Source organism: Neophocaena asiaeorientalis, unplaced genomic scaffold, assembly GCF_003031525.2.
Source record: "Neophocaena asiaeorientalis asiaeorientalis breed wild unplaced genomic scaffold, Neophocaena_asiaeorientalis_V1.1 scaffold345, whole genome shotgun sequence".
Classification (NCBI taxonomy): Eukaryota; Metazoa; Chordata; class Mammalia; order Artiodactyla; family Phocoenidae; genus Neophocaena; species Neophocaena asiaeorientalis.
This window is the reverse complement of record NW_020175181.1, coordinates 774,806-791,100: the sequence shown is the minus strand read 5'-3', so window position 1 is coordinate 791,100 and position 16,295 is coordinate 774,806. Positions and strand designations below refer to the sequence as shown.

At 42.6% G+C, this 16,295-nt stretch overlaps 1 protein-coding gene and 1 long non-coding RNA gene across 3 annotated transcripts in view; one reads left to right on the top strand and one right to left on the bottom strand.

Moving 5' to 3' along the window:
• RBKS (ribokinase) overlaps nucleotides 1-16,295 on the bottom strand; it is a 75,139-nt gene that overhangs the window by 17,661 nt on the left and 41,183 nt on the right. For both annotated transcript variants that reach the window (XM_024764556.1, XM_024764555.1), the window contains exon 7: nucleotides 16,100-16,288. In XM_024764556.1, coding sequence (XP_024620324.1) covers nucleotides 16,100-16,288 — 189 coding nt within the window. The remainder of the gene's footprint in view (nucleotides 1-16,099; nucleotides 16,289-16,295) is intronic.
• LOC112412823 (uncharacterized) lies at nucleotides 2,846-14,844 on the top strand. Its single transcript, XR_003005866.1, has 3 exons — nucleotides 2,846-3,630; nucleotides 6,058-6,285; nucleotides 14,801-14,844. It is a non-coding gene; the product is annotated as an uncharacterized LOC112412823 (long non-coding RNA).

Here is a 16,295-nt window from a genome sequence, read left to right as displayed (position 1 = left end):
GTTGCTGCTTCACTCTTGGGTCTTGGGCCAGGTCTACACTGTGAAGACGAAGGAAGGAACTGAGCAATTGTTCTGCTAATCTAACTGCTGAAAGCTGGTGGGGATGATTCACAGCACACTGTGTGTGCCTTGGCTGGAATACCTGGTATTTTTGTCTACACAACCCAAATTCATCACATACTGGCTGATTTGTCATTTCATCAGGGGGAGAGTGTGTAGTTTCGTGAAGGCTGTGTCTCTATCAGGAGTAAGCTAGTGTCTAGGGCACAGGTGGTAGGGCGAGATATCTGAGCTAGCGCTATGTTGCAAAAGAGTTTCCTTCAAATGTTATTTACTTTACATGAAGTATAAGTTTCTGCTCCAGATGTTTCTCTGTTGCATAGATCAGTGCTTCCCCCAAATGGTGGCAGGCAGCCCGGCATGCCCAATAGAAGGGCACATAAGAATCATGAGGGTATTTCATTTCATTTTCTTTTTTGTAAATTACACAGGCATCTTCCTGTTCCACCTGCAGAGAATAACTGATGATGTGAACTGTTTCTAATGGGAGTAGGTCTTAGCTCTTAGGTGAGTCAGGGCTCAAAAAGATGCTGAAAACCATGGAGACTGATAGAATGAGCTATTTGTTTTGACTATGAAATAAGCATCTAACTTAGGCTCCCCCGCCAATTTTTTAAAAAAGGAAATGGACTGCCATTATGTCCTCTGAATTCTTTTATTTTGGTGGGGGTGGGGTGGGGTGTCTTCTGAATTCTTAAGAATTCTTAAAGCCACTTCTCCACATCCCTGTTGCCACGTTCCCAGTCCAGGCTGCCATAATCTCTCAGATCAATGTAACATCTTTTTTTTTTTAACATCTTTATTGGAGTATAATTGCTTTACAATGGTGTGTTAGTTTCTGCTGTATAACAAAGTGAATCAGTTATACACATACATATGTCCCCATATCCCCTCCCTCTTGCGTCTCCCTATCCCACCCCTCTAGGTGGTCACAGAACACAGAGCTGATCTCCCTGTGCTATGTGGCTGCTTCCCACTAGCTATCTGTTTCATTGTAACAGTCTCTGGATGGTTCTTCCTGCCTCCAGTATTATGATCTCCAATTTATTCTTCACACAGCAGCCATGTTAATCTTTTATAAAGTATAGATCTGATCAAGTCTGTCCCTTGCTTAACCTCTTATCAGTGGCTCCCCACTGCCCGCAGGAGAAAGTGCAAATTCCCAGGAGTGGCAAACGAAGCCCTTCACGACCCATCCCTGTTCCAGCTGTACCTCATCCTTTCCCACTCTTCCTGTACTCTAAGCTCTTTCCAATCAGAACTAATTGAAAAGGCACAAACATGACCTGCTGTCTTGCCTCTGGCCTTTTCATGAGCTCCTGCCTCTGCCTGGGTTACTCTTCACTAAGGGGAAGACAGCCTTCAGCTCATCTCCTTCCCTGGCCCTCGAAGCAGGTCCACTGGGCTCCTCAGGCCAGGTGGACCCCTCAGCTGCACTCCCATGGCACCTCGGGAGCATCCCTATCATGGCACTTCTCATTCTGTGTGGGCTACATACCCTTCTAGATGGAAGCTCTTTGGGGCCAGGGTCTGTCTTATCACACCAGCATGTCCCTACCACGCAGAAAATTCAGGTCAAGTGTGAAGAAATGAGTGCACAGTGGGGTGCCCCTCACCCCTTTTGCCATAATTTTCCACAGGAGTCTTTTCCATTTCTTAAAGAACTGTTTTCAGTTCTAGAGGGCACTTTTGCTTCATCAGCCCTGGAACTACAAGAATAAAGTGCCAGGCAGCCCCAGGATCCTGACTATGAAGAAATCCTATTTAGGCTTCTCTCTCTAGTAGTTTTTTTTAAAAAAAAAATACATTTATACATTTATTTATTTTTGGCTGCATTGGGTCTTCATTGCTGTGCGCGGGCTTTCTCTGGTTGCAGCGAGTGGGAGCTACTCTTTGTTGCAGTGCACAGGCTTCTCATTGTGGTGGCTTCTCTTGTTGCAGAGCACAGGCTCTTAGGTGCACAGGTGTCAGTAGTTGCGGCATCAGTAGTTGTGGCTCACGGGCTCAGTAGTTGTGGCTCGTGGGCTCTAGAGCACAGGCTCAGTAGTTGTGGTGCATGGGCTTAGTTGCTCCACAGCACGTGGGATCTTCCCAGACCAGGGCTCGAACCCTTGTCCGCACTGGCAGGTGGATTCTTAACCATTGTGCCACCAGGGAAGCCCCTCTAGTAATTTTAAAATATATAAGATATGGAAAACAGAAGGTCTAAGATATACCTTATAGGGGTTCCAGAAGGAGAGGATTGAGAAAATAGAGGAGAGGTAGTAATAAAAGAGAGAATCGTTAAGGATTTTTCAGAATTGATGAAAAACACAAATACTGAGATTCAAGAGGAACAAAGAATCATGAGCAGTATAAAGAATAAATTCAGATCTGAATTCACTGCAGTAAAACTTCAGAATGGCAAAGATCAAGAGAAATTCTTACAAAATATTACTATTCTTCTGTCCAAATGTGTTTCTAATTACATTCCCACATGCTAAACCTAAAAGTTGAAGTCTCAGTAAAGAGGATTTTCCTAACTGGGAACAGGACAGTCATAGGGAAGTCATCTAGCAAATGTAACCATGATCTTTCTTTTCCCAGTTTTGGTTTGTTTTGACCAAGGATGGAAAAGGATATAAAACTTCCTGGTTTTTTTTTTTTTTTTTTTGCCGTACGCGGGCCTCTCACTGCTGTGGCCTCTCCTGTTGCGGAGCACAGGCTCCGGACGCGCAGGCTCAGCGGCCATGGCTCACGGGCCCAGCCGCTCTGTGGCATGTGGGATCCTCCCGGACCGGGGCACGAACCCGTGTCCCCTGCATCGGCAGGCGGACTCTCAACCACTGTGCCACCAGGGAAGCCCCAAACTTCCTGTTTTTAGAGAATCTTTTAGGAAGATGTACTTCACCTAACTTCTGGTCCCAAATCACATAGCTTTTTCAGGGGTTGTCCCATTGTATGGCACCCTCCTGTAGATTTTAAAGGAATGGAAGTAGGAGGAGGAAAGTGAGAGTGACTAGTTAGCCCTTTAAACTCTGTCCCCCTGTTGTACATTTACTCACCCACATATGCACACACGAACACATGGCATTCATGCCAGTCATAGATCATTCACATGGAGCACACATTATCCACATTGAAAATACACAAAGTACACACACCGCTAACCTAACACACACATACTCATACTTTCACGCAAAGGGCAGGCAGATGTTCAGCAAGCTATGATCCACACAGCTGTTTTCTCACTTCCTTGTCCACCTCTATCAGCAGCAATGGGCACTGAGGGCAGCGGGCAAGGCTCTAACTCACGGGGCTCTACTCTTTGGCTCCAAACGTTTTTTCACCTCCATATAATTCTAGGCCTACCCAAGAATCATCTTCATGCAATGGAAATCACTTAGGAGACCTACAGTACAGTCCTGGCAGCTCTGCTCCTGAGGACACTATTGCAGCATCCTAGGAAGATGGGCAAGGAGTAGACTACCAGCTCACTGACATGTCATCACACTGATGTCCAGGACACTGAAGGAGTGGGAAGAAGAGGAGCTTAGGCGTAGGAAGCTCAGAAGTCTTAACTGTAGATGGGTAAGCAATCTCCCACAACCTCATACCATCCCTTCTTACTGGGAGAGGGACTGTTTCCTGTGCCTTCTAGGCCCACAGAACACTCTAAATCTAGAATTTGCTCTCCTGACATTTGCTAAGGGTTTTTTTTGGCTGCGTTGGGTCTTTGTTGCTGCGCGTGGACTTCCTCTAGTTGCAGCAAGCGGGGGCTACTCTTAATTGCAGTGTGTGGGCTTCTCATTGCAGTGCCTTCTCTTGCCATGGAGCACGGGCTCTAGGCACGCAGGTTCAGTAGTTGTGGCTCGTGGGCTCTAGAGTGCAGGCTCAGTAGTTGTGGCACACGGACATAGCTGCTCCACAGCATGTGGGAATCTTCCCGGACCAGGGCTTGAACCCGAGTCCCCTGCATTGGCAGGCGGATTCTTAACTACTGTGCCACCAGGGAAGTCCCTTGCTAAGGTTTTAACAGTTGTTTTTTCCTCTCCATCCTCCCTCCACCCCCATGCCCCCCTTCTCCCCTACCATTGCTCTTCTTTTGGTCTCTGGCCATTATGAGTTCTGAAGCAGGGCCAGGTCCCCTTGGGAGCCCCTAATATGCCCGGCACTAGGCAGATATATATGCAAGTCCAGTTCTGGCCATGGGACGGTACTTTAGGAAAATGGAAAAAAAACAGTCTTGTATCTGGCCCTGCTTCAGTTCCTCAAAGTGAAGATGACATTTCTGGTAAGCAGTTACAATTAGATTTTTAGAGCCCTGGGTTTTCAAATAATCACATGCAGGATTAAGAAAGATAATTTAAAATGTTTAATTCTGCCTGATTAGCTGGTAATTGAGGTGATCTGCTGATGTGGAAGTAATGTAATAGAGTTAATATGCCCCCCGGCATGACAGATGTCTTGTGCCTTGTCGATCAGTCTCTTTAGCAATTACCTTGTCCTCTGTCCTTTTTTTTTTTGATAGTCAGTGAACTTCTTTTTGTCATCGTCATCCTTTCTGGCAGCCAGAGTCAGCAGACCTTGCACAGACATCATGCCTATTTATTGGTATCATTCCTAAGTTTTAGATGGCTATTTCAGGGCTTCCTTGGTGGTGCAGTGGTTAAGAATCCGCCTGCCAATGCAGGGGACACGGGTTCGAGCCCTGGTCCGGGAAGATCCCACATGTTGCGGAGCAACTAAGCCCATGCGCCACAACTACTGAGCCTGTGCTCTAGAGCCCACGAGCCACAACTACTGATCCCGCGTGCCACAACTACTGAAGCCTGTGCACCTAGAGCCTGTGCTCGGCAACACAAGAGAAGCCACTGCAATGAGAAGCCCATGCACCGCAATAAAGAGTACCCCTGCTCGCCACAACTAGAGAAAGCCCGTGTGCAGCAACGAAGACCCAATGCAGCCAAAAAAAAAAAAAAAAAAAAAGATGGCTATTTCAGAGCCTCATTTGGATATGGATTTTCTTTATTCTATGATGCCAGTTTCAGAGGTGTCATTTACCCTCTGTAAGTTTTCTTTTCTTTTTTTTTTTTTTTTTCTGGCCTCGCCTTTCTATGACTCCAGGGAAGACAATCCTAGGATATGTTTTAAAATGGGAAACTGGGTAAAGGTGCCTATGTGACCCTTTGTAATCCAAAACTTCCTCCCCCAATCCTGCTCTGTCCCTAGGCAGTCACTGGCTTGCTTCTGTTCATTATAGATAAATTTGTGTTTCCTAGACTTTTATATAAATGGAATCGTGATATACGTACTCTTTATTGTCTGGCTCCTTCTGCTCGGTGTAATTATTTTGAATTCATCTATGTTATTGCTGTATAAATAGTGAATTCCTTTTTATTGTTGAGTACTGTTCCACTGTGCGGACATAGCACAATTGTTTTATCCATTCACTTGGATGGACATTTAGGTTATTTTTTGTTTTACAAATTAACTATTTGTAAATATTACAAATAAAAATACTGTGAACAACTGTAAAAAAAAATGGGAAACTGGGTAATTATTTTGTTTGCAAATCATTAAAAAAGAGCATTTGTATCTGAGATTGGTTGTTTCCCTTGGCACATTCAGTGTGGCACTGAAGGACTATAAGGAATCCTGTAGATCTTCTAGTGCCCTGAGAACACTGGAGCTCAGTGAGGCTAAGTGACTGTAACACACATACTAGTTATTTTCCTGGAAGGAACTGGAACTCTTCGTTATTTCAGGTGGACCTGTTATTATATGCCAAGCACTGTATTAAGCATTGGGGTTGCCCAAAAGTAACTCTCTGAGCTGGACCTTGAGGATGGGTACGAGTTTGCTAGGCAGCGAAAGAGTAGTGTTTTTTCTTTCCTTAAACTGGAGAACTAGTTTGGGAAGATTAAAAAAAGAAGAATTACATTTTCCTTAGCCTCTCTAGTTAGCGGTTCAGACCCTTACTTAAAGAAGTTTAATGAAAAGATATTTTTGTTACAGACTCTAGGAGTGGTGCACCTCTCCTCCTTGATCATTCAAAGACAAGAATGAATGAAGTGGTCTGTGCCTGAACCTTTGCTATCTGGCCTGGCACCATCCCGCCACATTGCCACCCGTGCAGTCCTGCTCCTTGCCCTGTACAGGAAGGTGCTGGAGTTGAATGGCAGTGGGACCTGGGTTTCTCTCCAGTAATGTACAGAGCCAAGGTCATATCCACCCTGTGTGATGGTGAGTAGTGCAAGCTCCTGGTACGTGCTACCTGGTTATGCCACCGCCCCCCCTCCCCACAGATACCCAGGTAAAGTGAACATTTAGGCACATGGGGAGCTACTAATGAGCGCTAAGATGTACCGAGTGCTGACATGAGCCAGGCACTGTTCTTAGACTATATATGAGTTACTGCATTTAAGTGAGGCTGCACTGCACTGCACAAAGCAAGAGTGGAAGCTTCTGAAAATCTAGAGAAATGGAGCAACTTACAGAAGCCTACAGCATGCCAAGTGGCAAGGAGTCAGTGCTGGAATGCCAAATAGAAGAGACTGGACGCTAGGCAGACTGCCACCAAATCAAGAGGGTGTGGTAAGGAGGACACGGATGTCAGGGTCAGGCAGACAGGCAGACAGACCTAGAACCAATTCCTGGCTCTGCCGATTTACCAGCTGGATGACTCTGGGCAGGTTGTTTACCTTTGGGGGTATAACTTCCTCCTCTCTAAAGTGGGCATCAGCCTGTCTTGCAGGGTTGTTCTGAGTGTGTGAGAAAATGCATAAAGAGGCCAGCACAATGCCTGGCCTAGAGTAGTGCCCTGATTTTCATTATTAGCCAAAGGATCCTTATGTCCCCAAGAATCTGTAAGAATCAAGGAATTTCAGAGGTTGAAGACGACTCAGAGATCACCCACTCCAGACACATCATCTTTGGATGCACAACCTGAGCCCCAAACATAATGAGTCATTTGCCCCAAACTGTCTGCTAGTTATTAGATAAATCAGGATTAGAACTCAGGACATCACCTGCCCTTAGCCACCAGGACCAATGATTACAGTTGAACCATACGAAAAACTCTTGAGATATTTCACTAAAAAGGTGATTTAGGCTGATCCTGTTAGTTTGCCTCAGCTTATTTTCTCACAGAACAGCTGATTTTTCAGCATTCACTTTAGGTCACTTCTGAAGCATGCTGATTTGCTTTCTGGCATGTGTTAGGCTACTTGGGCCACCATAACAAAATACCACAGACTAAGTGGCTTAAACAACAGAAATGTATTCCTCACAGTTCTGGAGGCTAGAAGTCCAAGATAGAGGTGCTGGCAAGATAAGTTTCATTCTGAGGCCTCTTCTCCTGGCTTGCAGGAGGCCACCACCTTGCTATGTGCTCCCATGAACTTTTTGAATGCACATACAGAGAGACTGAACTCTCTGCTGTCTCTTCTTATAAGGACGCTAATCCTGTTGGGATCAGGGCTTCACCCTTATAACCTCATTTAATCTTAATTACCTCCTTATAGGTCCTATCTCCAAATACAGTAGCTTTGGGGGTTAGGGCTTCAACATATAACTTTTAGGGGGAGCACAATTCAGTCCAAGGGCTTGTGTTACATATGTTCCTCCATCCCTCATGAGCCCTTCCATTCAGGTCTGTTTCAAATGAGAGGTATATGTGTGATGAAGTACATGAACTATTAAGTACCTCAACATGAGGCATCTCCTACAGCCGGGCCCCTTTTATAGCTCCTCCAGGTCATTCATTAGCCAAATACCAAGAAATGTGGCAAAGCCATAGTCTAGATCATTCATTCTGTTATCACTTGAGAGAATGAGGGTTTAAGAGTTAAACCGAGATATATCAACAGACTCATTCAGAAAGAAAACTTGAACGTGAGTGAAGTTTCTCTGAAGACCTGCCGTGCATTTGAGTGATGAACAGAAACAGTGCAGCTTTGACATTTATTCTGATATTTCCAAAGGAAACTGTATAAAATAACATGTTTTTGAGGGTAATTTTTTCTTTAGAAAGATTAAGAAAAAAACTGTCAAAAGTGTGTGGTGAAATATCCAGATTTACGGAGGCTGAAGTGCTGTGGATCTGAAAGGCATGTGGATCTATTTCTTTGGCATCAGGACTCTCCATTCAGAGGTCATCCTAAGTCAAAGGGCTACTCAGCCTCCACATATAGAGATTTGGGAAGGCTTGAGAGGTTCTATATGAGATCAAGAGTGAACAGTGGCTAATTTGGCTCCTTTGTGAAAATAATGCCCAGTTTGCCCTTTGAGAAAGGATATCACCTATCTTACTTGCTAGATGTGGCTCCAAATAGTTTTTTGCTATGTCCCCAAATCATCTTTACTCCAAATTTCAAAGTAATACGTGAAAAATACAGGTTTATGGAAAAATGCAAACAATTCAGAAGAATATGGAGCAGAATGCAGAGGTCCTCCTTTTCAACACTTTCCTATCCCCCATCCTGTTCCCCTTCCCATGAGTAATGGGAAAGTTTGGTGGTTTTGTTTGTTTGTTTTGGATTTTAAATTATACTTTTACTTACAGATAGCTAGACTTATTTTATTTTATTTTTTAAGAGTTATTTTTAAATCAATGACACCATACTATTATCATTTGACCTTCTCCTACTGATGATTATGTAGACCTGTCTAATCGATTTTTTGGTTATTACAAACAAAGCTGAAATAAACATACTTGTACAAATATTTATATATGTGAACACTTCTGTAGGACAGATTCTTAGAAAGAGATATACTGGGTCAAAGGGAAAACATATTTTAAAAATTGGTATTGTCAAATTACCTTCCAAAAACATTCTATGAATTTATACTCCCACCAGAACTATATGAGAGCATGTGTTTTTCCAATTTGTTTGGACTTTGACATTATCAATCTTTATTTTTTGTTGACCTGATGGGCAGTGAAGGGAATCTTACTGTTATTTTGATTTGCATATTCCTGATTTCTTGTAGGGTTGAACAGTGTCTCATTTCTTTATCTTTCGTATTTCTTCTTCAGTGAATTGCCTACTTACTTTATTCTAAAGAAATGTTTCATTTATTTTTGGGGATGTAGAGCCTTCCCATAATGACACACATTAATCCTCTGCTGTTGCAAATATTCAAGTTTGCTGTTAACAGATATTCCAAAGTACAGCTATTCAAAATTATGCATAGAAAAGTCTAGGCGGATTTACACTAAAATGTTAACAGTGGTTACATCTAAGTGATAGGATCATGAATATCTGACTTTTTTTTTTTTTTTTTTTTTGGTACGTGGGCCTCTCACTGTTGTGGCCTCTCCCGTGGCGGAGCACAGGCTCCAGACGTGCAGGCTCAGTGGCCATGGCTCACGGGCCCAGCTGCTCCGCGGCATGGGGGATCTTCCCGGACCGAGGCACGAACCTGCATCCCCTGCATCAGCAGGCGGACTCTCAACCACTGCGCCACCAGGGAGGCCCTGGACTTTTTTATACCTTTCTGTGTTGTCTGCTCTTTTCTCCTCTTGAACACTAACCATGTATTAATTTCATGAGTAGAAAGTAAAAAAAAATAATAGAGTGACTGGTGGGGTAAAGGTGATGAAGGCTCTCATAGCAATTCTAAAAGAGCATTTCGCAAGGTACTTTGAGTATTGGCAGTATCAGTATATACTTAATTCTCCTAAGTCAAAATTTGAAGGAAACAACAGTCACTTCTTGGATAATAAATTGATATGGAGATACAGTTAGTCTTATTATTTTATAGTTACCTCTTTAGCACCGAAGATTCTATCATTGTTTACCCACTGTATTTTATGGCCCAACCCTTTCTGAAGTATTGGCAATCAACAGTGAGGGACACTCAAACATTTTGGCTATAACAGAAGCTTCTGGACAGAAATGTGCAAAATCTCTATTCAAGGACAAAATGGCTACTGAGCTACAAAGTCCCCTCAGCAACTCCACCAATTATTAACAAATGCAAGGAATGTACATGTTGATCAGAAAGAAGGAGGTGGGAGAAAGAAAGAATGGTTTGCTGGGGAACCACAGTTTAAGGAGCATCACAAAGACTACCTCTGGCAGTGCCATGGGAGACCTGGTGAGTACTCAGTCCTCTCAGCAAGACTGTGGCTCAGCAGGAAACAGTGTCTGAGTTTGCCGGAGTTGAGAAACATCTCTTGAGAGCACCTAAATTCAATCGTTCTACTTACATCTGACAAAATTAGTTTGGCTTTCCAGTGGCCAGGCGGCTGGGGATGGGAAGAGGGTGTAGGCTGGGGGGAAGGTCACACCAAGATGGAAATAATGGCCCTTCAGTTGTTGGATGACTGAACTGTCATTCTGGATGGTACCTCAGAAGTGGATTAATGGGGGGAGCCTATGCTTGTGAGCAGCCTGGATGGCAGAAGGCCAGACCCCAGGATGGGGGGAATACACCAAGGAGGAGTTACCTTGGAAAACTGTGGGTAATCCACCAGCCCCAGCAATCACCCTGCCCTCATGAGTGCTTCCACGCCAACTGTGACTGAATTGATTCCACTTCCTACTGGTGCAGTCTCTAGTTTGGAGCTGCTTCTCCAGCCCCAGGTTGTCCCTTGGGGGCATCCATGCAGCTGGGCTGACGCTGCCTCATGCCTCACCAATAACCGTGAGTACTACAGGACTCAAATGCAGTGGATAGAAAGAAAGAGGAATAAAAAGTAGGGAAGATGAGTCCCCCCTGCCCCTTGCCTTTGATTACTGTGGCTTTACATATCCTGAATTATGATGATTTATTACAAAGTGAGTGATTCTTGAGAAGACAGATTTAGCTTAGGGGCTGAATTCTTGAAATTAAGAGTGTCAATGTAGACTTTAGGACTTAACCATTTACATGAGGAAATTTATAAATCAGGAATTTTACAGAGCTTATAGGCCAAGGATAATTAAGGTTACAGTATATCACACTATTACAGTAATCCTAAAGTGTCACCATGCTTATATGTGTGTAACTCTGACTATGGAGCGAATATTCAGTGCAGTCATGGACACAAGAAGGCAAAGCCCCTGACCTTCAGGTTGCAAGGACTTGAGTGAGGACATGAGCGCCAGAGATGGGAGAAGAGACACATCTGTCATGTCTTCCAAACTGAGCCGAGGACATCTGCAGCTACTGCCACCATCTCACTTTAGTACAAGGGGAAAAACAGATGTAAAAATAGAGGCGATATATCCAACTATTAACACTGAGGCAAAACTGGATATAGCAGTCTGCAGAGGCACAGCGTAGAGCAGGCGATGGCTCCCGCTAGGGCAGGCTGTCTCCAGTGGACAACGTGCCAACTAACTACAGAGGTTTCCACCGTCCATGCCTGTCTGATCGGCAAATAAAAACTGGCTATATTCAGGTTGCACAGCAGGATCATGCCTTATGATTGTAACATCATAAGGCATGAGGAGGAGAAAAGAGAGAAGGTTACAAACTGCCTGAGAGCAAGTGACACCCTCCTGACAGGAAAGGAAGGAGCCCATCTGTTCAGAAGAAAATGCCTCCCTGGGAGTTCCTCACTCACCAGGTGAATTAGCTCCTCTTTACCAGACTTATGAAGAAGCTGAACAGTTGTGTGCAGGACAGGCAAGAATTTTAATAATGAGTGCTGGATGAGAGGAGAAAGACAGCATGAAAAAGCTGAGGGAGACTCTACACCCAGAAAATAACTACCCTTGTTTCCTCTGTCACCTCGGTTCCACTGGGGGGATGTTAAGCGCCCAGTCAGTAGATTCAGTACAGCAATTAAGTAGAAGATTCTTTATTGAGAGAGTATCCACTCATTAGTGAAGTGCCTTTTTGTTGTTTTTGTTTGTCCTTTGTCTTCTCAATTGAGATATCATACACATACCCTAAAATTCACCCTTAAAAAAGTACACAATTCAGTGGTTCTGAGTATATTTACAAGGTTGTACAACCATCACCACTATCTAATTCTAGGACATTTTCATCACCCCGAAGAGGAACCCTGTGTACATTAGCAGTCACTGCTCATTCTACCCTCTCTCCGGCCTCTGCTGTCAATTTACTTTCTGTTTCCATAGATTTACCTACTCTGGATATTTCATATAAATGGAAGCCTACAGTATGTGGCCTTTTATGTCCGACTTCTTTCACCTAGTATAATGTTTTGGATGTTCATCCATGCTGTATCATGTATCAGTATTCCTTTTTATGGCTGAATAACGTTCTATCATATGTATATACCACAATTTGTTTCTCCATTTATCTGTTGATGAAAATTTGGTTTGTTTTCAATTTGGGGCTATTATGAATAATGCTGTGTGAACATTTGTGTATAAGGTTTTGTGTAACGTATGTTTTTTTAATTTCTCTTGGCTACATACCTGGAAGTAGAAGTGCTGAGTCTGTTGTAACTCTAAATTTAACTTTTTGAAGCACTTCCAGAGCATTTTCCAAAGTGGCTGTACCATCTTACATTCCTATCAGCAGTGTTTGAGGGTTCTGATTTCTCCACATCCTAGTCAACAGTATCTGTTTTTGATTATAGCCATTCTAGTGGGTGTGAAATGGTATCTCATTGTGTTTTGCCTTAAAAAAAAAAATCCAAGCCATCTGTATTCATAGTTTAAAAAGACAAAGCTTAAAGTGTAAATGCCCCATCCCTCTCCACTCCTATTTCTATGAGGCAAATACTTTAAATTCTTTTACTGGTTTCTTCTGATTTTATCTTCTATTTCTGGTAGTATGCTTATACTGTTGTCTTTAAAAAAAATCTGTTTTAGGTGTTATCTCTTGAATTCCAACAATGGAAGATGAGCATTTAATTCTCTTATCTTCCCCTGTGTGCACACAAATACACACTCACTTTTTCTTTCCATTTTCACAGTATGATTATAATCTCTATTTTTGGTTAAATCAATAATTGGCACTTACATTGTTATGACTATGCATTCATAGCCATGTGGTGTACAAAATTTATATTTACTTAACCATACCTTTTCCCCTTAGATTCCAGATGACCTAGAGGAAAAAATTTGCTTTTTTAAAATTTCCTCAGTGTTCTACATATTAATTACGACTTCATCCTCAAATTCTACAAGAGCTAAAAATCTTTGTGCATATTCAAACACACTGGATATCTGGATATTCCACTATTTCTTTCTTTTTCCTTTTTTCTTTTTTGTTTCTGGGAGACATTCCTTCCAGAGCCCACCATGCTCCTGCTCTAATCTGAACTTCCTGCATAGCTATTGTCCTGGAACTTTCCTTCATCGTCACTGACTTCTCTCAAGTTGCATCACCTGTTTCCTGGATCTCATATCTTCCTGTCTTAGTTTTATCCCAGTTTACAATAGCATATCTTCCAGTAGCTTCTTTATTCCTCTATTCCTCCATTACCGTCTTGTTTTTGTTAAATATTTTCTAGTGTACCATTTTAATCATCTTGTTTCTTTTAGGTGTTTTTTGTTTTTTGGTTCTTTTCTTAGTGGTTGCACTGGTGATTCCAATTAAAACCGTAATCTAGTTTAGATTAATACTAACTTAATTTCAATAGCATACAAAGTTGTTTATGGATGCTTTCATGCTACCACGGTAGAGCTGAGTATTTGTAGCAGAGCATGTATGCATATGGCCTGTAAAGCCTAAAACTTTACCATCTGGCCCTTTACAGAAAAAACCTGCTGATCCCGATCCAGTGTCCTGATCTTCCCGATCCCATTTTCTCTCTCCTGCCTCCAAGCATTAAGCAGTCTGTTCTCTCTGAACTCTCACTGTGTTTCACCTTTCCTGAAACCTAGAAATTAACTGCAAGTGCTAAGGAACCAAATGAAAGAGCACAAAACTGTATCAGCAAAGTGTGAAAACCTCCTTGGTGCACATCGCTGTACATAAGATGCTCAAAGTTATAATCTGTCATGATCTGTGAAATCCAATCCTTCAACGTGAAATTATTGAGGATTATTACTACTGATTCAAATTGGAACAGTTCCAAGGCCAGTTTCTCCATCATTTAATCCTATGCCCAAGCAGTGCGTTTCTACATGAGTATTCCGTGGTGGGCATGGGTGGTTTTACTCTGATCAGTATCCATTTCCCATCCTCTTGTGAGAGTTCTTTGATTTTTATTTGACACTGGGGATGGGGACATGATGTGAGGCACAGTGTGAGTAGGGTGCTGCCAGGGACCACCACCTGGAGGGCACCTGTCTGAGCTCAAAGCCCACCAAAAGGCAAGCAGAGCTGACAGGGAGAGGGTGAGCAAGTGAGTCTTCACGACACGGTTTAGCTTCTGCATTCTGCCGTACCTTCGAACCTTCCACTTATGTGCACCAAATAAATCCCTTGTTCTCTGTAAGCTGTTTGAGTTGTGTTCCTGGTGCTTATGAGCAAAAGGAGTCGTGACTGACACAGACTTTGAAAGCAGAGGCTGAGCCACTTCTGGGCAGTCACAGAGGTCCAGTAGCTTCATGAGGACCCTTCGTTTTATTTTTAGCAAAAGAAGAACAAACTCTTCTGCTTTAGTTCAGGACCTGGAATAGTTTTAGTCTAATGCAGGATTGACTTCAGAACTAATAAGGAATCTCTCAAATTCAGGTTACTGTCCTTGACAAAACAGAAAAACGAATGGTTTCAGAAATAAATAAATATGATGAGAATAACATCGCCAAGTATAGTTTATCAAATTCCTGATAAAAGACATTTTAAAAGGCAATCAGGGGCTTCCCTGGAGGTGCAGTGGTTAAGAATCTGCTTGCCAATGCAGGGAACACGTGTTTGAGCCCTGGGCCGGGAAGATCCCACATGCCATGGAGCAACTAAACCTGTGTGCCACAACTACTGAAGCCCATGCGCCTAGAGCGCGTGCTTCACAACAAAAGAAGCCACCGCAGCGAGAAGCCCACGCACTGCAACGAAGAGTAGCCCCTCCGCTCACCTCAACTAGGGTAAGCCTGCATGCAGCAACGGAGACCCAACGCAGCCAAAATAAATAAGTAAGTAACTTAAAAAAAAAAAAAAAGACACACACACACACAAAAGCAATCAGGATGTAATTTCATGTAATAAAGCATTCCTTGCACTTATCTATTTCAATGCATATTCTTAACTAAAACTTCATCAGATGCCCTTAGGCTTCTTTTTTTGATAAATGACCCACATTTTAAAGTCTTTTCTAAGCAAAGAAATAAACATTTTATAAATAATAATATGTCAGTTTCTTATAGGTAAAAACCCTAAAATTTTTATTCTTCCTCAACTCTAATTTCTTGTCCTTGATGTTTACTTACTTTTCTAGTCTAGGCCATAAGCAAATAATTTTTATTTCCCCAGCTTTAGAGGAACCCTGAGCCTTTTTCTAACTTGTTTCCTTTTCATCCCTGCTCTGTAGCCGTGACTTGTCCACTTAACCTGCTTATCCTTAACATAGCACCTCACACAAGTGTCTTAGTTTTGAACCTCCAGCTCTGCTACTTCCTTGCATTAGGATCTAGAGCAAGTTTCTAAATCTGTAAAATGAGGATAATAGTACCTGCCTCATATGGTGGTTGTAAAGATCAAATGAGAGGTATGTGAAAGAGACACAGTAAGCACGTCGTAATGCTATTATTACTACAATATAATAACCAGTGGTCCTTGTGATTTCATTCCATACAAGAGGCTTGTAAGACCCAGCGATGTGTTTATTGTTTAAAATCTAGGCCCCATGAGGGCAGAGACTTTGTCTTGTTCATCACTATATATATGCACCTAATATATAACTGGCATATAATAGGTATTTAATAAATACTTAATGAATGAATGAATATAGGTAATATGGTTATAATTTTACTGATATTCCAATTTTATGGATGAGAAAACAGACTCAGAGAGGTTAAGTGACTTGTATAAAGTCCTACAGTGGGTTAGAAAAGGTTAAGATACAGTTCTCCTGCCTGATTGTCCGCTTCCCCCATATTACCTCTAAGGGCCTCTACTGCGTGATCCAAAAATTCAGGTGCAGTATCTTAGTTACTAAATGATGATTTTCAAGGGACAAAAAGGATTCTGTAATTGAAAAACCTACCGTAGTATCCACAGCCTTGACGTTCTCTGTGGGAATGTGCTTTGGGACAGGTTCTTTCTGTGACAGCATCACACATCCTTCAGCACCTAAGGTGATGATTACAACTTGGCAGCCCCTTTCCATGAGCACCAACGTAGCCTTCCCAGCATCCGAGGGGCTACTGACCTCAAGGCCGGTCAGAATCTCAGCCTGAAAT